General features: G+C 60.0%; 3 protein-coding genes across 5 annotated transcripts; 1 reads left to right on the forward strand and 2 right to left on the reverse strand.

The window, feature by feature from the left end:
* Nucleotides 1-322: 322 nt before the first annotated feature.
* Nucleotides 323-5109, forward strand: CDK5 (cyclin dependent kinase 5). Its single transcript, XM_016196972.2, has 12 exons — nucleotides 323-419; nucleotides 1056-1144; nucleotides 1237-1304; nucleotides 1423-1483; nucleotides 1582-1638; nucleotides 2295-2390; nucleotides 2514-2588; nucleotides 2746-2842; nucleotides 3010-3079; nucleotides 3646-3706; nucleotides 3812-3892; nucleotides 3985-5109. The coding sequence occupies exons 1-12, from the start codon at nucleotides 383-385 to the stop codon at nucleotides 4069-4071; spliced, it is 879 nt and encodes a 292-aa protein (XP_016052458.1). The 5' UTR covers nucleotides 323-382; the 3' UTR covers nucleotides 4072-5109.
* Nucleotides 5110-5296: 187 nt separating this feature from the next.
* ASIC3 (acid sensing ion channel subunit 3) lies at nucleotides 5297-9068 on the reverse strand. 2 transcript variants are annotated; one of them, XM_087820935.1, is made up of 11 exons: nucleotides 8535-9068; nucleotides 7673-7823; nucleotides 7342-7469; nucleotides 6948-7149; nucleotides 6811-6867; nucleotides 6562-6709; nucleotides 6191-6282; nucleotides 6021-6100; nucleotides 5840-5917; nucleotides 5607-5665; nucleotides 5297-5471 (listed from the first exon to the last, which is right to left on the reverse strand). In XM_087820935.1, exons 1-11 carry the CDS (start codon nucleotides 9066-9068, stop codon nucleotides 5393-5395), a joined length of 1608 nt encoding a protein of 535 aa, XP_087677061.1. In that variant the 3' UTR covers nucleotides 5297-5392. The 2 variants fall into 2 exon arrangements, with proteins under 2 accessions (XP_087677061.1, XP_087677062.1); XM_087820936.1 differs by having other exon boundaries at nucleotides 5297-5474.
* A 2426-nt stretch (nucleotides 9069-11494) lies between these two features.
* ABCB8 (ATP binding cassette subfamily B member 8) lies at nucleotides 11495-26712 on the reverse strand. Of its 2 annotated transcripts, XM_016196973.2 has the most exons (16): nucleotides 26557-26712; nucleotides 22681-22993; nucleotides 22172-22327; nucleotides 22000-22094; nucleotides 21753-21858; nucleotides 20893-21054; nucleotides 20707-20792; nucleotides 20496-20593; nucleotides 20027-20132; nucleotides 16837-16870; nucleotides 16513-16649; nucleotides 16272-16366; nucleotides 15977-16110; nucleotides 15112-15259; nucleotides 13554-13804; nucleotides 11495-13000 (listed from the first exon to the last, which is right to left on the reverse strand). In XM_016196973.2, the coding sequence occupies exons 1-16, from the start codon at nucleotides 26649-26651 to the stop codon at nucleotides 12875-12877; spliced, it is 2142 nt and encodes a 713-aa protein (XP_016052459.2). In that variant the 5' UTR covers nucleotides 26652-26712; the 3' UTR covers nucleotides 11495-12874. The 2 variants fall into 2 exon arrangements, with proteins under 2 accessions (XP_016052459.2, XP_016052460.2); XM_016196974.2 differs by lacking the exons at nucleotides 11495-13000; nucleotides 13554-13804 and adding an exon at nucleotides 14082-14641.
* Nucleotides 26713-27027: the final 315 nt, after the last annotated feature.

Raw genomic sequence — 27027 nt, forward strand, 5'->3', positions numbered from 1 at the left:
CAAAAGAAGGCAGTGGCCACGGAAAGAAACAAGAGCGGAGCACACTGGGAGCCGCGGCGCTACGCTGGGGCGCCCGGAAAGCGGACACGTGGTGCTTCCTGGGACTTGAAGTCCAGGGTTTGCCTCGGCGGTGGAACCGGAGTCCCGGGAAGCGAGTGCGGCAGAGAGCCTGAGCGCAGCATGCTGGGAGTTGTAGTCCTCTTGTTGTCTAAGGCCCCGGGCATTACTGGGAAACTTGGCCGTCTTAGGACTACAAGCTCCAGAAGCTCATGCGCAGGCAGGAGGGCGGGGCGGGGCTGGAGGCTGGGGTGCCGCCTCCTCTGCATCTCCGGTGCCAGAGTATTAGAACCGAGGGCCCGAAAGGGTCCCCGCGGCTGCCGCGATGCAGAAATACGAGAAACTGGAGAAGATTGGGGAAGGTAATGGGACCACGAGATGTTCTTTGCAAGATCATCTTCTGCGTTCCTTGCATCTCTGGCTCCTCTCCCATCAGCCATGCCCACAGACTCCGACCTCAGCCCTGGCTGCTGCCTCGGCCCTGAGCACAACATTCCGTGCAGACACCCATCCTCCCGTTAGCGTTTCCCGCAGATGCCACCTCCCAGCCTTAGCACTCCCTGTAGGCCCGACCTCCCGACCTCAGCACTTCCTGCATTTCCCACCCCCAGCCTCAGCACCACTTGCAGAATCCCACCCTCCCCCCAGCCTCCGTTCTGGCAGCAGACCTCCAGTCTCAGCATTCCTGCCAGCCTTCATTCCTCTCCCAGACCCCTGCTCGCTATTTCCGGCCCCTCTCCAAGCACCGCCTTCATTGTAGACCTCCTTGCCTGGCAGCCACAGCCTCCCTGCTGCAAAGCCCCTTGAGCCTCTGCAGGCCCCTTCTCTGCCACGTCCCCACTCACAAAGCTCTGCCACGCCCGGCCTTCACCCTGATTCTCCACCCTTACTCCAGGCATCAAAAATAACACACTCCCATGATGCCTCCTCTCCCCCGAGGGACTTAGGTTGGAGAAGGGTGCCCCATCCTTTCCCTCACCCCAACCTCCTTCTTCTAGGCACCTACGGAACAGTGTTCAAGGCCAAAAACCGGGAGACTCATGAGATCGTGGCCCTGAAACGGGTGAGGCTGGATGATGATGATGAGGTAAGACTGGGGCGTCTGGGCCAGGGAGGTGGCTGAGGGCCCAGGCTGGATGGTCTGTGACTGTTGCCCGCCGGGCCCCCTCCCCTGTGTAGGGAGTGCCGAGTTCTGCCCTTCGGGAAATCTGCCTGCTCAAAGAGCTGAAGCACAAGAACATTGTCAGGTGTGTAGACCGCAGGCCAGTGGGAGGAGGTGGGGGCTTCAGAGATGGACTGGGCTGCTAGTGGGATATTCAGAGCACACTTGTGGACCTGCCTGGCTGAGCCCTCCCCTCTCCCTAGGCTTCATGACGTCCTGCATAGCGACAAGAAGCTGACTTTGGTTTTTGAGTTCTGTGACCAGGTGAAAGGGGGCCTTGGGGGACAACAGTCTTGGGAGGGTATAGGAGCCCAGGTTGAGGTTAAACTCTGTCCTGTTCCCCCACCTCCACCCCTTTTTAGGACCTTAAGAAATATTTTGACAGCTGCAATGGTGACCTAGATCCTGAAATTGTGAAGGTGAGAGGACTGGTGTTCTGGGGACTCATGGAGGCTGAGGTTGGAGGATATGTTCAGTGTCCTACTCTTTGAGCACCAAGTTCGGGCCCTGAACAGGGATGCTGTGGGTGTCAGGGACTGAGAGGATCTGTTTCTGCTCTCCAGGAGCATTTTCCCATGATCCCTTTGACCTGACAGTAATGCTCTGGTCTCGGTGATATGATTTACACTTGAGAGATGAGATTCAGAGAGATACGTTATTCATTCAACAAACACTCACTGAATGCTTTGCTGTACGCCAGGCACTGTTCTAGGCCCAGGACCAAGTGACTTGTCCCAGTTTGCAAGAGAAACAAATGCTGAATAATAATATAGCATGTATATGTATATGCGGACAGGTAGGGGAGAGGTCAGCATTGGCTGGGAAGGCAGAAAGGCCCACTAGCTATAAGTTCCAGAAAGGTGGGTACCAGGGCCCCCATTCACTGTTCACTTCTAATACCTGGCATAATGCAAAGTAAGTCCTTGGTAATAAAGGAATGGCATGTCACTCAACTTGGTGCTGAAAGACGGGTGGGTGCGAAGCAAAGCAAAGGTGCAGAGGTGAGTGTGAGCCATTGCTAGTCACAGCTTCCTGTCCGGAGGGTCTGATGCCCTCTTCCATGCCCCTCCCCCAGTCATTCCTCTTCCAGCTGCTGAAAGGCCTGGGATTTTGTCACAGCCGAAACGTGCTGCACAGGGACCTGAAGCCCCAGAACCTGCTCATAAACAGGGTACCTCTCAGGGAGAAGGTGGGAGATGGGGGAGGCTGGAGCCAAGGGCTGAGCGATGAGGCAGCCGGGCTGGGAGGTGGGAGCACAGAGCTGGCCTTGACACTGTTCCTCTGTCTCCCTCAGAATGGGGAGCTGAAACTGGCTGATTTCGGGCTGGCTCGAGCCTTTGGGATCCCTGTTCGCTGTTACTCCGCTGAGGTGAGCTGGCGGGGTGGGATGTCAGGGTGAGGGAGGGCTTCCCCAGTGAACACCTCTCAGCTCCTACTCCAGGACCCAGAACATTATTTTCTCCTCTCTGAGCCTACGCCTCCCAGCCCTCTAAGTGGGGGGTCCCTGTGGGTGGGGTCTTTTCCAGGTGGTCACGCTGTGGTACCGCCCACCGGATGTCCTCTTTGGGGCCAAGCTGTACTCCACGTCCATTGACATGTGGTCAGCCGGCTGCATTTTTGCAGGTGACATGCTGGGGGTCTGCAGAGGCACTTTCCCTCCCCTTTGAGCTGACAGATAGGGCTTGGAGGGTCCCCTCTGGGGCAAGAAGCAGGGCCCTTGGGGAAGGGGTGTCATGGGAGTGAGGGGTTCTTCATATGTCAGCTCCTCTCACCTCTCCTCTTTCTCCCAGAGCTGGCCAATGCAGGGCGGCCTCTCTTCCCTGGCAACGATGTAGATGACCAGTTGAAGAGGATCTTCCGATATCCTTCCATTCCCCTTTGCCTCAAGCCCTCTGGGAGGGGAGCAAGGAGCCTTGGAGCTCCGAGTGCAGGGATTGAGGGTGGCGATGGGCTGGGCCAGCATGGGAGGGCCTGTGGGTTCTGATGGTCAGGGAACAGAGGGCAGAGGGTGATTGACACCCCTGGTTGTCACAGTGCAGCTGCATGCAAGCCAGCTGGAGAGAGTGACATGTAGACAAAGAGGGATCCCTGGGGGAAGAAGCCAGGAGGATGCTCCTCCAGCTTCAAGGTGACTCCTTAGGACCAAGGAGCCAGAAGGATCAGCAGGAGAATCTGCAGGAGTCAGGGAAGTCTGACCACAGACATCAGGGTTCAGGTCACAGCAGTTACTGTGTCTCTGTAGTGCCTGGCCCACGGTAAACACCACACCGGTGGGACTGAAAATGAGTCGCATGTGGTGGGGCCTCTTCTGTGGTGAGCTGGGGAGTAAAGTGAGGAGGGCAGGGGTGAGTCTGAGGCATCCGTCTTTGGAGAAGAGCCTCTCATCCTGCCCCGTTGCACTGAGTGGTCCTTGACTCCCTGGACACACTTCTGGGGACACCGACTGAGGAGCAGTGGCCCGCCATGACCAAGCTGCCAGACTATAAGGTGTGATGGGGATGAAGGGTCATGGTTCATCAGTGGTCCCTCATTTCTCAGCCCAAGCAGACTCCATGCCCTACACCCCTGGTCTGACTCTCCCTGTCCCCCCAGCCCTACCCGATGTACCCAGCCACAACATCCTTGGTGAACGTCGTACCCAAGCTCAACGCCACAGGCAGGGACCTGCTGCAGGTGACCAAGGGCAGAGGGACTGGGGGAGGTTTGGGGCTCTAGGTAGCTGACCCTGCCTGACCCGGCCACACCTTCCTTCCTCCTGCCTCTAGAACCTCCTGAAGTGCAACCCCGTCCAGCGCATCTCGGCAGAGGAGGCCCTGCAGCACCCCTACTTCTCTGACTTCTGCCCCCCCTAGGCTCTCGGACCCTGGCTGCCAGGCTGGGGCCTGGTCTATTTCAGCCCCCTCCCGGGAGGGGAAAAAAAAAGCAAGGACGCACCATGTGCTGAGCCCCAGCTGTGCTGGGCCCACCAGGGTGGAGGCGCCCACCCCTGGGTTCTCTCTCCCTCCACGGACTTTATTTAATTTCATAAATTGGCTCCTTTCCCACAGTCTGGCTGGTGTGGTGGTGGGTGGCTCTGAGAGAGGGTGGGCTTGGCCAGGGGCCCCTGCTCTGCTTCACCACTCTGCACCCCTGCTTCCAGCTGGAACACAGCCCAGCTGTCCCGTCCCGCTGTACTTCTTTAAGTGGCCTGAGGCTGGAGGCTGGAGGCTGTGACTCTCACCCCTGTGGCTGGACTCTGGGTAGTGCTGTGCCCACACCTGTCTGTGCTCAGGCACTTGTGCACACCCTGTTTTCTGCCTGGGAGGGCCTTAGACGGTCCTGAGGGATTGGGCAGCCAGTGCCTGTCCCTTCCCTCTTCATCCCCACCCCCATACCTAGGCCTGCAGGCTGAGACAGGAGACACCCACAGATGTGGTTAGATCAGGAACACCTCTCCCTGCTCCTTTATTTGTCAGTTTTCTAATATTTGGGGTGCAGAGAAGGAGAACAGGAAAGTGAGCTGGGGCTGGGGACTGGGTGTGTCCTTACTAGCACATGTGGGAAGGGAGGGCCCTCTCACCATCTCAAGCTGGGGCCTCTGCTGTTGTAGGGAGGTTGGGGAAGCAAGAGCTGTTCTCATGGAGACAGAGCACGCTTGGTCCCAAATGTGAGAAAAATAACCATGATCTAAGGCAGGACAATAGGTTTGTTCATGGAGGTGGAAGAGTCCCTCTGTCTTCTCCTTGCCTGCTCCCCAACTTCTTGCCAGGCTCTGGGTCAGAGCCTCCTCCCAGCCATTCCCTTATAGTCCCCCAGACGGGACTGTCCTGCCACTGACTCCTCTCTGCCCGCACACCTGGCTTCGGGCTCCGTTTTCTGAGATGTCAGGCTGATAAACTCATTCCCACTGAGGTGCAAGTGACTGATGCCTGCTTATTGCTCTTCTCTCCCAGAGAGACATCTGGAGGTAAACTGGGAAGCCACCCACGTTTCTGACACAGTGTCCTCTAGATGGTGGTTGGCAGAGGTCTTGTGCCTGAGTAGGGCTGACCTTGGCCTGACTAGTCTGCCGGTAAGAGGAACAGCTCAGGCTGAGGCACTAGAACTTTATTTGAGATGAAGGTGGCAAAGTCACGTGCGGGCAGGGCATGCCCCAAATGTCCAGGTTCGGCCCTGAAGACACAGACACCAGGTCTAGAGCCGTGTGACGAGGTAGCAGGTGCGGTGGGAGGCAGAGAGAGTCCTGGTGACGGCACAGGGAGGGGTGGGGGACCTGCTGAGACACAGACCACAGGGCTGGGACAGGAGGCCTTGAACCAGTGCCCTGCTCCTGCCCCCCTGGACCCGAACTTCACCCTCTGGATTAGACTTGCCCGTCCTTTGACCTTAGGGGGGCATTTTGTGTTACCTGGGGCCCAAGCTGAGATGCGGCACTTGGTTTCCATGGCTGCTCAGCCCTTCCTGAAGCTGTGGGAGGAGGGAGAGGGTCAGAGGAGGGGGGAATCCTCCCTCCCACCCAGGGACCAGCTAAGGTCACTGCATGCCCCTCCCTGCCACGGTTTTTTCCCAGGTGGGAAGGGATGGTGTTCTAGGCTTCACGGGGACAGCGGAGATGGCAGGGGAGGGAGAGGGGGCTGTTACCAGGTTGGTGCTGGAGTGCCTTTGGGAGCGCTTCTGCTTCCGGTTCCAGAAATATCCCAGGACCCTGTCTAGGAACACCTGGGGGCAGGCATTGGGGGGGTGGGGGGTGGCCAGCGCCCCCTCCCCCCTCCCCCTGTCCGGCTTGCTTCCTGCCCTCCCCCTGCTGGGGCCCCAGGCCCACCTCACAGAGGTAGTCCAGGATCTCAAGGATGGTGAGCAGGCTGGCCCCGATGAACAGCCCCATCTGGCCCCCAATGTCGCCTGCGGAGGCAGGGTCACTGGTCAGCTCGCAGTCACCTGCTCTGACCACCCCTCCCCAGGCCCCCCCCGGGGCGCCCTGCGCGCACACACCGAGCAGCTCCGACACCTCGTAGGCCTTCTTCTGCTCCACCGTCTCGTAGTTGAGGGCCTCGAAGAAGATGTCCAGCACCAGCACGTTCTCCCTGGAGGAAAAGGCGGGAGTGGCTGCCGGACAGGCCCTGCAGCCGGGACACAGCTGCGCGTCCTGCGGCCTCTGCTTCCTTCCAGGAGCCTGAGGGGGGCATCGGGGCCCCGGCTGCAGGAGGGTTTGCAGAGGGCGCAGCGTCGGATGTGTTAGCTCGTCCAGAGTCCAGAGCCCCAGGAGGACATGCAGAGGGGAGTCCCCACCCCGCGCGCGGTGCGCGCAGGAAGGGCTGGGCCCCGAGGGGCGCCGCCCCGCCCCGCCCCGCCCCGCGGCTCACGCGATGTAGGCCTCGCTGCGGTTGTATTTCCGCGCCAGGTAGCGGGCGGCGGCGCGGCTGGGCATCCGCACCATGGAGAGCTCCTTGGCGTAGCGCGTGATGGAGCAGGGGTTGGGGCAGACGCACGCGTCCTTGCGCAGCATCGCGTCTGCGGGCCAGGGTCGTGCGGGTCAGCGCCGCCCGCCCGGCGGGGTGGGGTCCCGGGCCGAGGGGCGGGCGAGGGCGGGATTTGGGACGCCTGCCCCTTACCCAGCGTGGGGTTGGCGCAGTCCTTGTACTGCTGGGGGCTGCAAACAGGTGCGCCACCTGCGGAGCGTGTGCGACAGCTTCGGGGCTCCTCCCAGCTTCGGCCCCTCCCCACCGGACCCCCCCCGCCCCCCCCTTACCCGGCATGTGCATCATTCGGCAGCCGCACTTCCGAGACACGTAGCGGGTTTCGCAGGCCAGGCGACACCCCATGAGACTATAGGGAGGGCTGGGGCCTGGGCTGGGGCTGGGGGGACCCAGGGGACCCGAGGGCTCCGGCTCAAAGTCGGGGTCCAGAGATGTTGAGCTGCAGTCGCCCCAGGGTGGTGGCAGGAAGCTCAGCTGTAGAGGGACTGGTTAAGGAGGTTTCGGGGAGAAGCGGGCACCCGGGGAAGATGTGAGCGGTCCCTGGGGGGCGGAGGCCCTGGGACAGGTCTGAAGAGCTGCGGGGCTGGGGTCTGAGGTGCTGTGGGCTGAAGGAGGGCGTTGGGAGCCTTGGTGGAAGGGGGGCTTCGGAGGCCCAGGTGAGGATACTTGCTGCTGCTGGCAGGACACAAACACCTGGTAGCCGGGGGCCGCCCCAAAGCCCAGCTGGTCAATGCTGGGCGGCTCCTCCTGGGTGTGGATCTGCACTCGGACCCCCACCTCAAATAGGGTCTCCTCTGTGGGGGGAGGGGGCCTGAGTCCTGGGCTCCAGGAGGCCCTGGCTGCAGCCCCCTCTCCCCAGGATTGTGATGGACCAACCCCACCCGCTCCCTTCTCATAAGGAAGGACATGCTTCAGGCCCCTGCCCGCACCCCCTCTCTTTCCCAGAGCCTTTTCCAGCACCCCCATGGCCCCCGGCCTCACACGTGGTGCTCCATACCCGTGTCCTTCCACATGGGCAGATATTCATCCTGCTGCACGTCCAGCATGATCTCCAGCCCGTTGCCCGCGCCGCCCTTGGGGGTGGTGAGAAGCTCTGCCCCGTCAGCGCCGGAGTTGAAGGTGTAGCACTGACCCATCCGGGTGAAGATCTAGGGGTGGCAGATGGGTACAGACCTCACCAGGGAGCAAGGGGCCCAGCCAGGCAAACCCGGGCCTGTGGGACCTTGCCTCTCCCTAGCCTCTACTTGGGTCTCTCTTTTGAACACTGAGGCCCACATCTCAATGTCCCCAGCCCCTACCTCATATAGTTGGACCCTCATGGGCTCCCATCACTCCACCTCCTCTCCCCCTCCATCCCCAGCTAAGGGCACAACCCACAGGGCAAGTGTTTCTTTGGAGACCGGGGTAAAAGGCAGTGGGTCCCAGCTGCCCTCCTCCAGGACTGGCAGAATGTGGAAGAGGCAGAGGGAAAGCCAGCCCCTCCATCGGCAGAGAGCGGGGGCTTCTGCCCCAGAATGGTCCCACTTGCATCCCTCCCATGCCCAGTAGCGGGGTCTCCATAGACCAGACCTGAGCCCAGAGCCTGCCTGGGTAAGTGCCCCAAACTGGAGGGTGTGACCTTGCACCCAGCTGAGTGACAGAGCGAGCCCCAAGGAGGACAGCTTCCTGAGCTGAAGAGAAGGCACTGGTGGGGTGGGGGCCTGTGGCCTGGCGGGGAAGGAAAGGGTCTCAGGGCACCAGTGTTAAGGTTCCCTGGCTTTGGGGGAGCCTGGGCTGGCAAGGCTGAGATGGTGGGTAATGGGCAGGGACTGGCAGGCACTCCTTGGTCTCTGGTGGGACAGGGTGGGTGGCCAGCTCACAGCAGTGAAGTTCTCGGGCCCGCACGGTTGGCCGCGGTAGCGACAGTCCAGCAGCATGTCTTCCAGGGTGTGCCCGGCCCGGGCGTAGAGTCGGGCCATGTCGAAGGTGGGACTGGGCATGAAGCCGGGCGGTGTGGGGGGCTGGCCGAGGACACGCAAGAAGGCCGCGTGCTCCGAGGGCTCCAGGCCCAGCAGCGACGGCCCAGCCCAGTGCAGGTCGTTGGGCGTGAGGCGCGAGCGGCGCAGCGGGTTGATGTTGCAGAGGGTGATGGCGGGGAAGGTGAGCTGGTGGCTTTCCCGCTCGTCCAGGGCCGTCTCGTGGTGGAACTCCCCGTAGTAGCGCACCCTCTCTGCCACCTGGTAGAGGAAGGCGGCCATCGACAGGAGCATGGCCAAGGCCCACAGTCCCCGGCGCGGGGTCAGGCTCCCCGGGCCAAAGACGTGGCCCAGCCCGTGCAGCGTGCAGCTGCTGGCGAACACGCTGATGTCCGAGGCCTGCCGCCGGGGCTCCTCCGTCCCTGAGGGGGGCTTCATGGCCGGAGCTAAGGTGAGGGGACAAAGAGGGCTGGAGGTGGTGACCAGGCTACAGAGGCTTAAAAGGAGGAGAGGGTCAGTCGGAGGACTGGGAGGGGATGGCCAGGCAGGGAACAGTGCAGGTGTGAGGCAAGGGGAGGGGCCCAGGCCAAGAGGGAGGTCAGGAGGCACTGGCCTGGCTGGGTCGGATGCAGTGACCTGGAGGGTCCAGCTGGCCTTGTCCAGGAACAGGCTGTGGCTCCAGGGGGCCCCGTGCTGGGCTGGGGGCTCCGCAGCAGAGAGCAGGCAGGGTGCAGCCGGCGTGGCAAGCAGGGCTGGTCTGCTGCTCTGCTGAGCCAGAGCTGCCGCAGAGGATTGGGTTTCAGCAGTGAGGGGGCCAGGGGGCTGGCAGAGCAGCCTGGGGCGTGGGGAGGTCCCTGGGGCCCCAGGCTGAGCCATTAGTGCAGCATGGGGGGGCCGTGGCTGTTGAGGCCAGAGGCGCCAGCGGGAAACCACAGCAACCCTGTTTGGGTTTGAGGGGAGCAAAGAGACAGTCAGGGCTGAGGGTGCCCTTGGGGCCTCTAGTTTCCCAGCTGCAGCCCCTGTATGTGGGGCTGAGAGTCAGTCACTGGCCCTTGGCCTGGCTCCTCCCTCCTCCTGCCTCCTTCCTTTCCACTAACCTCATCATGGGGTCATTTCACAAAAAGCGAACTTGGCTCTTGACCAGGCTGGAAGGTGGTGGGGCGTTTGGCATTGGCCATCTCCTCCTTTTGAGCCCCCAGGGTTCCAGCCTACGCTGGGTGGCCCAGGCCTCCGCAGGTCCCACGTCCTGCGGTCCCTTAAGTGACCCTCTTCCCCTACCCCCCTGCCAACTCAGGCCCTCCTGTCCGGGAGGTTGGCCTCTACCACAGTGAATGTGGGTTCACCTGCCACCCTCCCAGGTAGCACAGTCCAGCTCCCATGTATAACATGGGTGTCCTATGGTTTCACGTTTTTTTCACTTAACATATTCTGGGGACCATGTGATATCCAGTACCTGGGAAACTTCCCTTTTTTAAATGGCTGCACACCCTCCCGACATGTGGACATACCCTTGTTTTCAAGTCACCACCTCCCTGAGGAACTCTGGTGGTTTCCAGTTTTCCATTACCAACAGCGGTGCCCTCAGCAACGTTGCACAGCTGTAACTCCCACACACCGATCTGCTGGGTCAACAGGCACCCATGTGGGCTGTCTGATGCCACAAGCTCCCGGCCGTAGGAGTTCCACCCTTTGGTGCTCCCAGAAGTAACATGGGAGTGTGGGCTTTTCTAAAGGAAGACACTGTGTCCCTGAGCTGGCTGGAGGGCCCTGGGCCACATCTGACTGGAGAAGCCTCAGAGGACCCAGAGCCCATGGGCCAGTGGGGGATCTCCCAGCAGCTGGAACAGACACCCCCAGAAAGCAGAGCAGGGCCTGCAACGTCACTGCCGGCTGGCCTGAGAGGGAGAGGGCGTCTTGGGGACTCAAGGGGCAGAGGGCCACAGGAGCCAGCCCAGACAGGCCCATGCAGGACGGTGTCAGGGCCTGATCCTCTTGTCAAGCTCACCTGCCCTCCGGGTATGGGGCTCGGGTAGGCAGACACTGCACTGTGGGCCGAGACAAGGCAGGTTTATCTCCATTAACTCACTGAAATGTTTCTACTTGGTCCCTTTTTGCAAAGCACTTGAGGCCTCTGGGTTCCTGTTGGTGGGCTACTGGCTGAGAGCAGGAGACGTGTTCACATGGTCACGCTGTGCTGCAGCCACCCACCCACCCACCTGTCCTGACAAGCCCGTGGGCTGCAGGGGCCAGGGGCTGTCATCCCCATCGTGGGCGCCGGGGCATGATAGGTGCTTAATGAACACATTTTAGACAGAATGAGTGGATAACATGGTTTATTGCCCAGAGCTGACCACCTTCGAAGGCTGCAGCATGCTGAGTTTTAAGTATTTTACCATTTAAACTCTGAAAACAAGCTTTCACGATTAAGCATGGCCAGGCTCAGGATTCATGTTGATGAGCCAAAGTCGCCAAGGTCAAGTTCAGGCTACACAGCGCCAACCTCATGGCCTTCCAGCTGAAGGCACCGTGGATGGCACTTCCCTAGTTGAGCTGGTGGGGGTGGGGTGGGGGGGCGGTTGGCAGGGGCAGGATTTGGAGAGGCCACCCGGAAGGGGTAAGGAGAGACCTAGAATCTGGTGTCAGAGGCCTGAGCAGGAACTAACCCCAGCTGGCTCTCCTCTCTTAAGGGAGGGGCCAGGGAGGTGAGTGTAGACTGGGGGGGTGGGGTGTTTAAGGCCTGCTTGTGGCTTCACTGGATGTTTAGTGGCAAAGCAACCCGGAGACAGCCCCAGGCTCCGCTTCCTGGGCCAAAGCTGCCCTGGGATGCGACCTCTCACCCACTGCTCAGGAAGTAGGGCAGCAGAGTGCTGTGGCCCTGGGATATTTTGGGTGGTTTCTGGTCCTAAATCACACCCAGAAGAGGCTATGGCGTCTCTCACCCAGCTCCTGCACTCACACTGGAGCCACCGCTGCCTCTTCCAGGCTGCCCTCCAGCCTTAGGGAACGCTGTTCCTCCTGCAATTGCTGCTGCCCCCGGGCCATGGCCTCACCCTAGGTGCCACAGGATAAACCCAATATGCTTGGTCGGCCTTAAAGGTCTGGTACAGGCAACTTCTCTTCCCACCTAGGGAGCAGGGCTTAGTGGGGACTTCAGTCTGGACGTGGCTGTGAAGGGGGAAGGTGGTCTGGTGGGAGGTGACATGGGCAGAATCAAGGCAGGAGGGGCGCCCACAAGGGCTGGTGGGAAACCATGGCTACTCCCGGGTCCTTATTCACAGCTTCAGGGCCACAGGCTCAGGCGCTCGGGCAGTTGGCCAGTCCTTTTTCCAGGTGGCTCCAGTCCCATCTCCCCTGGTCTAGCAGTGACTGGTCCTCCTCCGACTGGTTTTGTATTTTGTTTGCCCAAGGGGGTTAGCATTAACCCCTCCCTCACGGTCTGGTGACTGTTGGTACTACGTGCCCCCATAGCTGGAGTTTGGGGTGTGTCGGCTCCTGCTCTGTCCCCTTCAGGCTGGTATCCTCAAGTAGAGGGGGGCTGTCTACAATCTCACCAGGTGATAGGCTCAAGGTGGGGGCCAGGGCAGTGGTGAGGCAGCTTGACTGGACCACAGCGCACCCCCCCTTCCCGGAGGGCCTGTCAGGCATCTGTTCTGTTTGAATGGGGAGGGTGAAAGCTAGAGACAAGGACTGTGTGAAGGAAGAAAAACTGTTCCGAGGATGGGACTGTGGGTTTGAGGGGTTGGCCCAAGGCAGGGCTCCTTCCCTGAGGGCCCAGAGAGGCAGTGGGATAAAGGGGTGTCAGGAGTCAGCCAGGGAAGTGAGGTTTGGCACAGGTCGGGTAGAACCCCAGTGTGAATCCTCCACCCACTCCCTGACCCTGAATGTAGTCTCCTTAGCTCCGGGGCCTAGACATCTTTAGGCTGTCAGGTAGGGGGGAGGCTGGCAGAGTTTTTGAGAGGGGTTAGGGAGGGTCTGGGTAAAGGGAAAGAACAGAGCAAGGGCCTGGGACTCTGCCTCCTCCCCTGTGCAGCCCAGTGACTTGTGGCTCTGGCAGGAGGGAGGCAGCCTGGGGAGAGGAGGGGGAGTAGATGGGAGCAGCCCCAACCTACTCCCAGCCCAGGGCCTGTCTTGGTTTTATTGTGAGCAGGGGCGCAGCCCACAGCCCAGCATGCTAGCCCTCTGGGGCTCAGTCCTCAGCCCTGGGCACTGATGCTTGGCAGTGACCAGACTGCAGAGGGCTGCTCTCAGGACTCGGGGTGGCGGTTCCTGGGGCCTCTGGGTGCCTTCGGAGGTGGGGCATCCAGGGCCTGTCTCCTGATAAGCTCGGCATAGAGCCCGCCTTTCTTTAGGAGCTCTTCATGCGACCCCGCCTGGAGAGAAGGAGGAGCAGAGGGTCACCCAACCTAGCTCAGAGTTCAGGACACCTGAGCCAGTGACCCTTCTGGGGTCACTATGAAACCAAAGCACAATTGCTTATAGATGCCACTGGCACACCTTATTTGTAGGTACCACCTCCCTGCTGTCCTCTGGGTCCCTCGTAACAGCCCAAAGATCCCAGCTCAGGGCCCAGTGTCCCCACAAACCCTTCAGTTTTGGCTTGAACAGGCCCCATGCAGCCTCCAAGCCCTGCCTCGGACCCCGCCTCTGGCTGGTCTCTGGGGCTATTTTGCACCTCAGTCCTGGTCGTGCTACACTTCCCTGTGACCCTGGGAGCTCTACTGCCCCCAGGGGACGAAGGAACTCTGGGGCCCTGAGAGGCCAGGGCTTACCTGAGGGCAGACATCTTTGAGTCCACCTGGGGTGCTGCTTAGAGAAGGCGGCCCCAATCCCCCAGGACCAGGCCGGACCCTCCCAGCTCAGCTGAGCCACTGTGTCTATGGTTCAAGCTGTCCCAACTTCCCCTCACCCTGGGCCCCTGCTGACCTCACAGACACGGCCCTGGGCCATGACGACAATGTGGTGGGCCCCGCGTACGGTGCTGAGCCGGTGGGCGATGACCAGCACGGTGCGGCCGGTGCTGGCTCGGTCCAGGGCCTCCTGAACGACCCGCTCAGACTCCGAGTCCAGAGCGCTCGTGGCCTCGTCCAGGATCAGCACTGCTGGCTGCTTGATAAGGGCTCGGGCGATGGCCAGGCGCTGCTTCTGGCCACCAGACAGGGTCGCGCCCCGCTCACCTGGGGAGGAAGGGAAAGGGCGCAGCCTGAAGCAATCCTCAGCTCTGCACCTGGGGGGCCCTGCAAAGGGCACCAGGCTGTGGGAACTTCCCAGCTGGCTCTCGGGGTCCTTGCCCGGCCTGTGTTCACCCTGCCTCTGTAGCGGCTCCCACCTCCCTGTGCAAGGTGACATGAATTGGTGAGCTGTGTGTATAGTGGGGCTCTGGCTCTCAGAGCCAGGATGGGACCTGCGATTCTAGCTGCTTTCCCCTGCTTCCCGGGTCTCTGCTCTGCGGGGACATCCGGGACCCTGATGTAGGCTCCTGGGGTGCGTGATGACAGCACAGTGGGATTCGAAGCCCACCACCCGGGCATTCTAGGGAGAGCTGCAGGAGCGGCAGCCTCAAGGTGATGGCAGTCATAGAGCAGGGAGGGGCAGACTGGGCCCCAGAGAAGCCCGGAGCGTGTAGGTCAGAGGTGCAGGACAAGGCCACCCAAGAGAGCAGTGAGTAACACCAGCTGGCCGGTAACACAGGGCATGAAGGACGGCTACAGAGGGACAGCACTTGGGAAGTGGAAGCTCAGCGAGCCTGAGGCCAAAGTTCAAGAAAAGAGCTGAGAACCTGATATGCCCGTGCCTGGAGACACGCGGGGACATTAGCAGCAGAGCCCAGAGACTGGACGATAAACATGGCCCAGAGGCTGGAGAGATGTCCGAGATGACCGATGCCGCAGCTGCCGCACGGACGCTCTACAGTGTCTGTCTGTGGATCTTCCAGAACCCCCAGAGCCCTCTCCTGGGGAAGTCAGAGAGGGACCTGCTCCCCCACGTCAGTCCCACGGTAAGCGAGGACACGCCTTTAAGTGAGAGAGTAGGACAGGAACGGCACCGGCGCCGGAAAGATGAGAGACTAGGAGGAGATACACCCACTGCCTCTGGCTGGGTCTCGGGACGCAGGGATCCCAACACTCTGGCCGGGTCACGGTACCCCTGGCCGGTGCTGTAGTCAGGAATGTGCTTAACAACGGAACACATTCTGAGAAATGCGTCTCCGGGCGTTTCTGTCGTTGTGGGATCACAGACAGTACGTCCCACAGCACACCTGGCTGTGTGGTGCACCGCGGTCCTGCCCGTGGTCCGTCACTGACCGGGATGTCATCACGCGAGCCGGACACGACTGCTCTCCCTGCCGTGTGCCTGTCTCTGCAGCCTGCTTGTGCCTGGCCTCCCGTCCCCACAGGCCACAGTCTGGCAGGGTCTTCCCGGATGCAATGCCCGTTCGCTTGTCCCCGGGGTCCCAGCCTCACGCTGCGGGCCCCGCACTCACCTACGACGGTGTTGTAGCCCTCAGGGAAGCTGGTGATGAACTCATGGGCGTTGGCTTCCCGGGCAGCCGCATAAACCTCCTCATCAGAGGCACCCAGCTTCCCAAAGCGGATGTTCTCCATGATTGTCGTGCCAAACAGGACTGGCTCCTGGGATGGGGTGGGGAAGTCCACAGGAAACATTCTGACTTTGCCCCAAACCCCCCAGGGGGGTGTCAGGAAAGGCTATTTTGGCCAAACCGGAACCCCTTGGAGAGCAGGTAGGGACAGTTCAGTCACAGGTCAAACGAGAACAGAGGTGCCTCAAAGCTGCAGAGGCTGAGCTCCCCGCAGGCCTCCCCTCCGTGAAGAGATGGGACAGAGGGGTGCGCACCCCGGCTTTCTTGCGCCGTGGAGGGAGCCCTTGTGAGTCAGTAAGTCCCCTCAGCCCGCACCCCGCGGGAGCGTGGGCCTGCTCTGGAGGCACGCCCCACACAGAGGCAGCATGGGACCTCACTCGGCGGGCGGGCGGCTGCCAGCAGTCCCCGGCAACACTGCATGGCGTCTCCAGGCCTCCAGACACCGCGGGCTCGTCGCAGAACCAGGGACCCTAAAGCAGCCACCCGAGCCCCAGCTTCCTGGCTTTAACGGAGGAGCAGCATTCCTGCCCCAGTGAGATGAGAGCAGAGCTGCGATGGCCCTGGATGCAGAAGCCTCAGACCCCAAGGGATGCCAGGGAACAAGCGCAGGCGCCCAGAGCCCCCAAGAGCAGGGATGACAGGCTGGGAAGGAGGAAAGGCCCAGGTGCCGTAAGGACTGAGAGAGGCAGGGCTTGGAGGAGGGAGACGGGCTGGACAACTGGTGGAGGAAAGCCTCCTCCCTCCGCACCTGGCTGATGAAGCCGATGACCTGGCCCCGGAGCCAGGAGGGGTCAAGGGTACGCAGGTCCCGCCCGTCCAGTGTCACCATGCCTGCCGTGGGGTCATAGAAGCGCTCGAGCAGGGAAGCCACAGTGGTCTTTCCTGGGGAATGAGGTTAGGAAGACAGGGCAGTTAGGGAGGGGGCACAAGTTTCTGGAGAAGTGCCAGGGGAGAGGGACACGTGGTGGCAGTGGAGGGGCTCCGCTCTGAGTGGCCACCACAGGGGGAAAGTCACGGGGTGCAAGGCTGTGGGCTCCTCTTACCTCCACCGGACTGGCCCACGAGGGCCACTATCCTGCCCGGAGGCAGCGTGAGGGTGAAGTCTTTGAGCACCTGGAAGCCAGGGCGGCAGGGGTAACTGGGAGGAGCCGAGAGACCCTCAGTCAGATCAGGTTCCCAGTCCCTGGTTGCCCCGGTCCCTCCTGAAGTCTCCCTGTACCCGAGGGGGCACAGAGGTCCCCAGCCCCGAGGGAACCACCCCTGGGCCCACCCACCAACACTGACCTGAAGCTGACGTTGTGAAATGTGATGGACCCTCGCAGCTGCTCCCTGGGGACCCAGCAGCCCCCGGACAGCGGGATGCATGGGCTCAAAGTCATGTACTCGAACACCCGGGCGCCCGCGCTGAGCCCCCGCACCACCTGGGAAGTGATGTGGTGTGCCCTCAGGGAGGGGAGGGTCCCAGGGAATGAATGGGGGGGAGTGACCGTAGCATCGCCTGGACTCCCCACACAGGCAGGTGTGGCATCCCCTCTACCCGACACCCAGCTCCCCCTGCGCACAAGTGATGCTGGTGGCTGACCAGAAGCACCCCCAACTGCCACTCACCTGACCAAACAGGACAGAGAGGTTGGCCATGGACCTGTGAGGAGCAGAGGAGAAGGGTGAGAGAAGGCTGGCACCAGAGGGAAGGCCCGGGTCTCAGCTGCATGGAGGACATGTGGGCTGAGGCCTGGAAACCTGGGCTGGAGACAAACTTGGAGGACAGTCCTGGAATCTTCGATCCTAGGAGCCCTGGGCCCAGGCAGGTCACAGGGCAGGTCCCTTCTGCTTTCGGAGACTGGCCTTTCCTTGACAAGAGGAGGCTGATGACCCTCACTACCTCAGGGCTGGGGACTCCGTGGCTCAGTGGGCCTGGATCCTGCACGGCCCACAGCTTGCAGGGGGAAGCTGGCTCCCGCACAGGAGAGGCACCAATGCTATCAGCAGGGGTCAGGGAAGCAAGGCCGCAGGGCAGGGCAGCTCTATCGCTGCTGACCCAAGGGGAAAGCAAGGGTAATTAAGGGGGGGAGAATGTTAGCCTTTTATTTTTTTAATCCTCACTGGAGGATATTTTTTCCATTACTTTTCAGAGTGGAAGGGGGAGGGAGGGGAGGGAGGGAGGAACATTGATGTGAGAGAGACACATCGATTGGCTGCCTCCCCCATGTACCCGGACTGGGACTGGGGATTAAGCCTGCAACCAAGGTACATGGTCTTGGCCAGGATTGAACCCGGGACCCTTCAGTTCATGCGCCAATGCTCTAACCACTGAGCCAAACAGGCCAGGGCCTGATGTTAGTTCTTTCAGAAAGAAGAAAACAGAAGACAGTGCACCACAGGGGAAGCTCTGGGGACACCCCCCCAAATGAAACTCCCTGGAGACGCTTCACTGTGGGCTTGCCCTGTAGGGGATGCCGAGTGTGCATCTGTCTAGACAGCGGGCCACCTCCTCCACCATCGGGGCTGCTGGGAGGAAGGTGAGTCACTGTTTAGTCACCAGGCCCTGCGGGGCCGGGCGGCCCGTGACAGGGTGTGCGGGGTGGTGTGTGCAGGGCCTTCCTGAAGAGGACTCACTCCTTCGCCACCTCACTCCTTCCAGCACTGGGCGGGAGGACAGCCTGCAAGGAGTGGTTCTAGCGGGCTCGGAGCCACCAGCGCTTGCCAAAGGGAGCGGGAGGCAGAGCAAGGAAGAGCCAGGACAGGGAGTTATCTGTGATGAGAAGGGAGAGATCTGGAGCCATTAGTGCCTGGCACAGGGGCCGGGCAGCAACCAAAAACCAGGTGCACATGACTGGCCGGTGAGCCATGACCTTGCTCTCAGAGATGGCTCAGAAGTCAGGCCTCGGCTCTCCCTGGAGACCAGGTGGGGGAGACTATTCCCTGTAGGGCCCAAACCTGGATGTGGACCAGGTGGCCTGGCCCTAACTGTGGTCTAGGTGCCTCCCCATCTCCCTGGGGGCCCCAGGGCCACCAAAAAGAATACCTGGATGGGGTCCAAAGGCTGGGGCTGCTTGAAGGCAGGGCAATGCTGCCTCCTTCCCTCCCCTCTCCCCCCTGCTGGGCCCCAGGAGGAAACATACCAGCTTCTTTAATAAAATGAGACCCAGTTCCTCCAGGTGGGTGGTGAAAGTCCTCATGAGGTGACGGGCCCCCAAAAGGATGGGCCCAGGGCCTGTGGCCCCACTTAGCAGCCTGCAAGACGCAGTGCAGAGGATCTCCCAGGGCCTCCTTATGTCTGTCATGAACTCGACTAACAGGCTCGGCAGAGCAGGGGGAGGAAGGAGGGGGTCTACTCAGGCCAGAAGGGGGGTGGGGCCAGGGCAGGCGAGTCTGAGGGAGGCCAGGAGCGGAGGGTGTGGCTTCCATCCCACAGGGAGACTTTGCTGCTGCTGCTCTGTGAGGCCGAGGGGTGAAAGCATGAAGGGAGCAGGCGGGTTCCTAAGGGTCCTTGGGGCTAAAATGAGAGGCCGACGGTGGGCCTGCGGATAGGCAGCCGGGGGGGGGCCCCAAGTCCCTTTTCTGTTCCTGGGGCTGCGGGAAGGGTGAGGCCACCCAGGACCAGAGGGGCTGAACAGGCCCAGGTCAGAACAGGCAGAAACGGGCTGAGGACGGGAGTCCTTCCCACCTGCCTGTCTGGGGTCAGCTCCGTTCTGCCAGGGACAATAACAAGGCCGAAGGTGAGGGATTCTGTGAGGAACAGGTGGGAAGACATGAAGCAGAGCCAGGCCCCAAGTGCCATCAGAATGGGCGCAACGGGGAAAGGGCCCGGGAGGCGCCCAGGGAGAGGCTCTGTTTCCTTGATGTGGTTGGTGGTAACACAGGTCTTCGCCCTTCATGACTTTCTATACAATATTCACTCTTCGACTATTTGTTGTAACCGATATTTATGTTTTACGCATTTTTGTGTACATTGGATGTGCGCGGTGGGGAAGAGAAAGTGAAGAGGAGCGCAGAAGGCACGGCTGGTGTTTACTGGAAGGAAGACACGGGAGGATGCCTGGGGCATCTTGTGGCTGAGTCAGCCGAGCTCCGGGCCGCCCACGGGCAGCCGGGGCCCAGAGGAGCAGGTAGATTTCAAAACAATTGGCAGAAGGAGCCCCCAGGTGGAGGGCAGGGGAGTGAGCGAGGCAAAGGAGGGTGGGCCAGCTCTTAAAAGGCATGTCAAAGATGGTCAATCCATACACAGAATCTCACTCAGCATCAGAAAGGAAGACATCCTGACACAGGCTACAACGTAGATGAACCCAGAAGACATCACACTGAGTGAAATAAGCCAGTCACAAAGGACAAACCCCGTGTGATCCCACTACCAGGAGGCCCCAGAGCAGTCAGACACTGTGACAGAGTAAGGTGGGGGTCGTGCCAGGGGTGGGGGAGGAGCCAGGGGGTTAGTGTTTAATGGGGACAGTTTCAGTTTTGCAAGATGAGAAAGTTCTGAAGACGACGGTGGTGATGGACGCACAATGGGAGTGTGCGTAACGCCACTGACTGCACACTCAGAAATGGTCAGGTGGCAAATTTCATGTTATGTGTATTTTACTATAATTAAAAAATGTTTTAAGCTCCTGGTTGTTTGGAAGGGTGAACATGACAACCGCGTTTCTGAGTGGGGTCAGCGAGGTGGGCGGGAGGTGCTGCTGGAGCCTGAGGGGCTTTCCTGGATAGGGGGCAGGGGCACACCCCCAGCCCTGTGCCTCCCCGGGGAGCAGGCTGGCACCCACAGGGTCCTTAGGAATGGGAATGGCCCCACACTCACCTCTGCACTGTCTGGGAGGCCACCAGGAAGGACATGAGGTCTCCCCCGGTCAGTTGCTGTCCAGCCACGAGGGAGCCCCCAATAAACAGGGTGCCCAAGACCATGCCTGCATGGGGAATGGGATAGGTGGTCAGGAAGGAAGCAGCTGGAAGCAGAGGACAGAGCCTGGCCCAGGGGGTAGTCCCTGGTTCATCCTTGCTGTGCCTCTACTGACTGGAATTTCGGTGAGTCACCAGAATGGTCTGTTTGTTTCCTCCTTTGGAAGCAGGTGGTGGGAGGAGGGGCCATGTCCACAGCTTCCTCCTGGGCAAGCTACACATAGCTGGGCTGTGACATCAGCCCACCTGCCCACTGCGTTGCCAGCTTGGGCTCCTGGCTCTGAAGGACACCAGGCAGGTGAGAGCTGCCGCGGGGCCCTGTCCTCTGCCCCTCCAGCCCCGCCCCCCAGGCGAGGCCGCTGCTCACTCACAGTTGAAGGCGATGTTAGAGAGCCCCTGGAACAGGGCGATGCCTCTGCCCAGCGCCTCTGCCTTAGAGCGGGACTCCTCCAGCTCTGCTCCGTAGCGTCTGGGGACAGAGGCCAAGCCCAGTCCTCAGGAAGCAGCCGGGCGGGGTGCAGGGCATGGGAGTGCGTCTGGGGAGCCCCTCTGCTCTGGGTTCCACCCCTGCCCGGGACTCACTCCTCTTCCCGCTGCTCCATGGCAAAGGCTCGCACAGTCCGAACGTTACCCAGGGCCTCATCAGCTACACCCGTTGCCCTGGCTATCTGCAAGGAGTCCGGGAGACGGGGTCAGGTTGGTGATGGGGAGGAGTGACAGGGCAGAGAGAAAGGGGAGGGTGAGGAGGGTGGGCAGGAATTCTGGTACCTGCTCCTGACATTGGCGAGACAATTTTCGGAGGGCTGAGCCCATCAAGGTGCCAACTCCCATCAGGGCGGGCATGGCCACCATCATTAGCAGCGTGAGGCGTGTGGACAGCATGGACAGGGACACCAAGCAGCCAACCACTTGGGTGCAGCTTCGCAGCCCCTGGGTAGAGGGAGGGAGGCAGGCAGGCAGGCAGTTTGGCGCCGCACCACGACTGGTGGCTGTTATCAAGGGTCTGCTAGCTATTGCTCTACGCCCACAAGGCCAAGGCTACAGGTCTGACTTTTGGGGGCCGACTGGCGGTCTGCTGGTCACAGAACATAACCCTTTCTTGGCCAGCAGGCACGAAGGGGCCGGGTGAGAGTGTGTGTGGACATGACACCCTTCCCCTGACAGATCCTGGTTTGCTTCTCTTTCTGCTCTAGAAACTGAGCAAAACTGTGGATGTCGTGGGCCAGTGTCTGCTGTGACCCTGGTGCCGACGAGGCGGACGAGGGGAGGACATCGGTAATACAGTAAAAGCCACCGCTCCTTTTCTCAACACTGTCAGCGTGCCAGGCCCTGGGGGCAAGGCAGGCCAGGGCGATTCCGCTCTTGGCAAGCTGGGCAGGAAAGGCTGTTGTCTGAGTCCTTGAGAAGGTTTTCGGGGGAGGTAGGATTTCAGAAGAGGAGAGAAACAGCTCATCCTGACCTTGGACAATGCCACGGCACCTCCCTTCTGTGAACTTCTCCAGCCCTTCACCCACACCCACACCCTCACCAGGGTGGGGCCCAATGGGCCAGGCGGGGCTAGCCCAGTTCGCTTGAACTGGGGAGCGTGCGCGCGTGGGTGAGTGGGTGGGGAAACCTGGGGCGCTGACCTGGGAGATGACAAGTTTGAAGGATGATTTAAACTCCTGCACGTCAGTTGTCAATCGGTTCACCAGCTGCCCTGTCTTTTTAGCATCAAAGAAAGCAATGTCTTGTCTGGAGGTGGGACACGGGCAAGAGGTGGGAGAAAGAGGGAGACGTTATCGGGATGAGGTCCCACCTCCAGATATTCCCTAGGACCCCAATGGGGCCCATCGGTGACCCCACCCGCAGTCTGCACCCTGCAGCTGGCAGTACCGGAGCAGGTTGCTGAAGAGGGCCCTCCGCATGTCCACGGCCATGCGCTCGCCGATGCGGGACAGGAGCACCAGGTATCCGAAGGTTAGCAGTCCCTGGGAGAGAGGCGGGGGGCACTCAGGGGAGCCCGGGTGGCTCCTGTCTGCCCCGGGGCCCTCCCCTCCTGCCATACCTGGAGGCCATAGAGGATGAGCAGGTGGGTGCCGAGATTCCGGGACTCATGCAGGAAGTTGCCCATGTGGTCCCTTGTGTACTTGGCCACGACCTCCACCAGCTGGCCCAGGAGCAGGGGGATCTGCACATTCACCAGTGCCGCGCCCAGTGCCAGCTGCAGGGTCACAGACATCGAGAGGGGGCCATACTCGCCTCCACCCCCGCCCTAACCCTGGTCCTCCTCTCCTGCCACTGTCCATGCTTCGGCTGCTCCTGCGCCTGAGGGTCAAAGCTCAGGTTGCCAGGACCTGGGGACCCTTACACCCTGCACACCCAGCCTCCTGCGCAGGCTGTTGGTATCCCTCGGCCTCCGTCCTCAAGCCAGTCCTGGCTGCTCCCTAAGGTCTTCTCCCTAAGACTCCATGAGGCAGGCAAGCGGTCCCCAAGCAGCTCTGGCTGGGGCTTCTGCAAACCGCTGGCTGAGTCTTTCCCTATCCCTGCTTTCAAGGGTGCGGGGGAAGATCTCACCACAATGGCTGTCCCCAGGATCAGCAGGTGGGGGCGCAGAAACTGCCAGAAGAGCTTCCAGTTAAAGCGGGACTCCACGTCATGGGGTCTGGGGCGGGCAGGAGGGGCCTCTTCTGCCTCACACAGCGCCACAAGGCAGAGGCGGGGGCACTTACTCAGCACCACGGGGCCCAGGAGGGCTCCGCCAACCCAGCGCCAGGCACAGGGGCTGCGGTCAGGACCTGGGGGCGCTCGAGGAAGGCGAGCCCGGAGCTGGGACCGCAGCTGGGCTACGGCCCTGAGGAGGTAGGAGCTGGGGTGGCCATCAGAGTGCCTGTAGGGAGAGAATTGCACTGAGGGCTCGAGGCCCCAACTGTCCTTCAGCTGAACATGAACCAGCCGGGCCCTGGGCTGAGCCCTCTGGCGGGCAGCACTGCCCTCTGCCAGGCCCTCTACTGCTCTCAGGCTGCTCTCAAGTGCCCTGTTTCTGAGACACACACAGGCAAAGTAGCTGAGGAATGAGACGGGTGCATGTAATGAAGTCTTACAGGTGTTCTCCCTCAAGCGGTCACTCAGGCAGCCAGGCCCTATGTGCCTCCGGAGGTACCTCTGGGCTAGTGACCGGCTCCAACCCACACGCTGGCAGATCCCTGGACCACAGAGCAGGAGGGCACCCTGCATGGCAGCTAGTCCACTGTACTGCCTTCCGGTGAAGGACACAGAAGTCTGAGTGCACAGGGCTCAGGGAAGAGGGGGAGAGCACCCAGCCTGGTGGTCATAGCCCCACCTCAAAGTGTTAACCGTCTGGAACAGGCAGGAGGGGCCTCTTCTGCCTCACACAGCGCCACAAGGCAGAGCAGGGGCACTTACTCAGCACCACGGGGCCCAGGAGGGCTCCGCCAACCCAGCGCCAGGCACAGGGGCTGCGGGCAGGACGTGGGGACGCTTGAGGAAGGTGAGCCTGGAGCTTGGACCGCAGCTGGGCTCCAGACACGGCACAGCAGAACAAGCCTAGATTCTGCAATCACCCGTCAGGGTTCCGCTCTAGTCCCAGGTCTGCTGCCTGGGGACAAATTATTAGCTCTCTCAGCCCCACATGATTTTGCTGTCTATCAAGTGAGCATAACGGCAGACCGTTAACACTGTGAGCCCCATCACCCTGGCTTCTCCCAGGCCTCCAGTGCTCATGTGACAATGTACAGAGGGAAAGGGTGACACACTCCCTCTCCACCAGCTGAAGGAAGAAAAAGAAAAATCCAAATAACGTATGTTGTCATCTTGGGTAGGCCAGGATCACCTCCTCTTTCCTGCAGTTCCCATATCTACAGATGGCAAATAGGGCTGTGTGCCTACTGTGCGCAGTGCTCTGCTGTGAGGCACTGAGAGCAGGAGCTGAACAGGAGAGACCAAGCAAATACCTCCTGGTGGTTACACTTTACTGGTGGGTAACAAACAGCTCATGGCAAAGCTTGCAGAGTGGGGAGAGGGGAACCACAGGGCACTTGGCGAGTACAGAGCAGGGGCTCCTCCTCCTGTCGGGGGGGGGAGGCAGGAAAGGCAGCAGGGGGTAGTCAGCACAGTCTTTATAAAACGGCTGGACTTGGGGGCAATGAGGACCATTTCTGGTTTTTAAGCCGGAGTGTGACATAATCAGATATGTATTTTAAAGATCATAGCACAGAGGCCTGTTAGGAGCAGAAGTTATCTTGCCAAGAGTATACGTACAATGGGATGTGCAAAAATCTGAATAATCAATGAGATTATTGATGGGGAAAGGCAACGAGGGAGAGGTTTTTCCTTTACTGTGATAGTGTATATTCCCAGGCCCTCCTAACTGCAGACTTCACCTTAACCTTCCCTTCTGTCAGAGAGGCCCAAGCTTCTTGCCACCTCTAAATTATGCCTCCACCTACCCCTTTCCACCTGCCTGGGTTTTATGTCTTGCTTTTCACTGTGTACTTTATGTCTGTCCTAAGTTTTAAATAGGGAAGCTCACTCTCCTCCTGCCCTGTGTAGCTGTCCAACTTCTCCATTAGACTGTCTGTTCCTTGAGAGCAGGAAACTCCAGCTTATTCCCCATTGTATCCTCAGCACTTAGCAGCTCTCTGGAATATAACAGATGTTTAAAAAAATGTTTGCTTGTTGAGTGCACACCCTCATTAGAAATGCAGAAGAACCTGACCTAACTCACCACTGCAGTGTTTGCAAAGTTTCAGATTTACTGAGGCCAACAGTAAAAAATACATTTTACATTGTAACCCAGTACAACCAACTTATGTCTATGTCACACAAAGTTGAAATGCTTCACAAAATGATACTTTCTCTATTTTAAATATGTACTCTATTTTCTATTATAAAAAATGTTTTTTACTGATTTCAGAGAGAAGAAGGAAGAGGGCGAGAGAGACAGAAACATTGATGAGAAAGGATCATTGATCTGCTGCCTCCTGCACGCCCCCTACTGGGGATCCAGCCCTCAACCGAGGCATGTGCGGTGACCCGGAATCAAACCATGCCCTCCTGGTTCACCGTTGGACACTCAACCACTGAGTCACACCGGCCTCTGTTTTCTATTATACTCACTTTTAAATGGTCCTAACCCACTAAGTTCATTTTATGATCTAGTGTGTTGTGACTTCAACATTTGTTAAACATTGTACAAATACTTGAATATTACTGGGTCTCTTTCCTTTGGCCTCTCTTGGCTTAAATAATATTAACACCCTTACTCTTCTCCTGAGGATTGTTCAAACCTTTTAATAATTAACCACGGACACTTTCCGGCTTTTCTCATCTTCTCCAAGCTGAGGCTCTAGGCAGGGCTTTGGTCACTGCCAAGAACTGGCAGATCACTTCCCAGCACCGGTACTTCTGGGTCCAGCTCCGCCCAGCTCCTGCCCTGTGTCAATCAGGTGGACTTTCAACAACCCAAGTCCACCCTGCGAATCTGGTGCCTGCCTGGCCCTCGGGTTATTCACTCCGGGATCACAAGGGAGTCGGTACCTTCTCATAAGGCGTTTACACTGCAGTCTCGGTTCAGGGTCCTCTTCGTTCCCCATCCTCTCCCTTCCTCTCTTCTTAGACCCACGTGTGCAGAGTGAACACACAAAGAACACACACGGGCCCCTTACTAGATTGCCTCTCTCTGCTGAAAGGACCCCATCTAGGGAATCATTTTTGTTCAGCTCATTTTCAACCTTGGGAGCACCACCAACACTGAAAGTCTCCGGACAGGAAATAATTTTTTCCCCCCCACAAGGAAATAAAAATTTAATTCTACACATTTTACACGCCACGATAAAATAGAAATGAGACGTGGGAAACCAAACAAGATCAGCAGTCCAAGGCTGGAGGTCACTATTTACCGCAGCCCAGGCTGCAGCTGCAGCTGTGTGGTCGGGGCAGGACCCTGGGTCTGACCCAGCTCCTGCCCCCGGTTCCCGCTGAGCCTGATGTCCATTCTGAACCTCAGAACTTGAGGCTGAAGCCAGGGCCTGCAGCAGAATAATTTTTATCCAAATCGCCAGATCAATTGCAAGAAAGAGGACAGGGCCAGGAGCGGAGACCAAAGGGCCAGCAACCTGTGCAGCTCGGCGCCCCCTGGTGGGGAGGCAGTATACACCCTGGGCGTGGTCGCCGACCCAGAGAGTCCCTCGGTCGGCCCACGCGCGGATCCAGATGCGCTGAGCCTCCTGCGGGCACCTGGCTCGTCGCAATAAATAATTGAGGCCAGTCCTCCGGGGAGTGACATTCCACCCCTGGCTGGGTCGGCCTACAACTCCCAGCAGGCCTCGCGCGAGCCCCGGACTCCATCTCCCGGCGGCCCCCGCGCCCGGCCAGCGGGTCAATGGCCCCGCGCTCCTAGTATGATTGTCAATTTTTTATTTATTTTTTTACCTGACGGCCAAGGATGTCTGGAAGCGGAGGGGGAGTAGAGGCCTGCCTGCGACAGTGCCTCCCCGAATCGCGACCCGAAATAAGTGCACCAACATGATGGGGCGGGAGAACAAGCGGCCGGCAACGGCAGTTTCACCCTTATCCCATTGAGGGCTCCATGTTGGTTCCTGCCCCCGTCCCGACAACCCCCTCGCGCCGCGGCGTCGATTGGAAGAGAGACGCAGCAATGTCGTTTCGAGCTGTGATTGGAGGGGATCCTGTCGGTTCTCCTCCCTCCGGAGCTGTGATTGGAGAGAGCCTCCTGCCCCACCCCAGCAGTGGGCGGGGCCGAGGAGGCCGGGACCCTGCGTACGGCGCGCTAGCAGACCCGGCTGTGGGTTGACGTTCTGGGCGTGCCTAGCGCGTTCCCGGCCCCGGGGTATCCATAGTAACGCGTCGGCCCCGGGCCTCCCCGCCGTTCCATCCCGGCTC

Source organism: Miniopterus natalensis, chromosome 10 (assembly GCF_054644295.1).
Source record: "Miniopterus natalensis isolate mMinNat1 chromosome 10, mMinNat1.hap1, whole genome shotgun sequence".
Classification (NCBI taxonomy): domain Eukaryota; kingdom Metazoa; phylum Chordata; class Mammalia; order Chiroptera; family Miniopteridae; genus Miniopterus; species Miniopterus natalensis.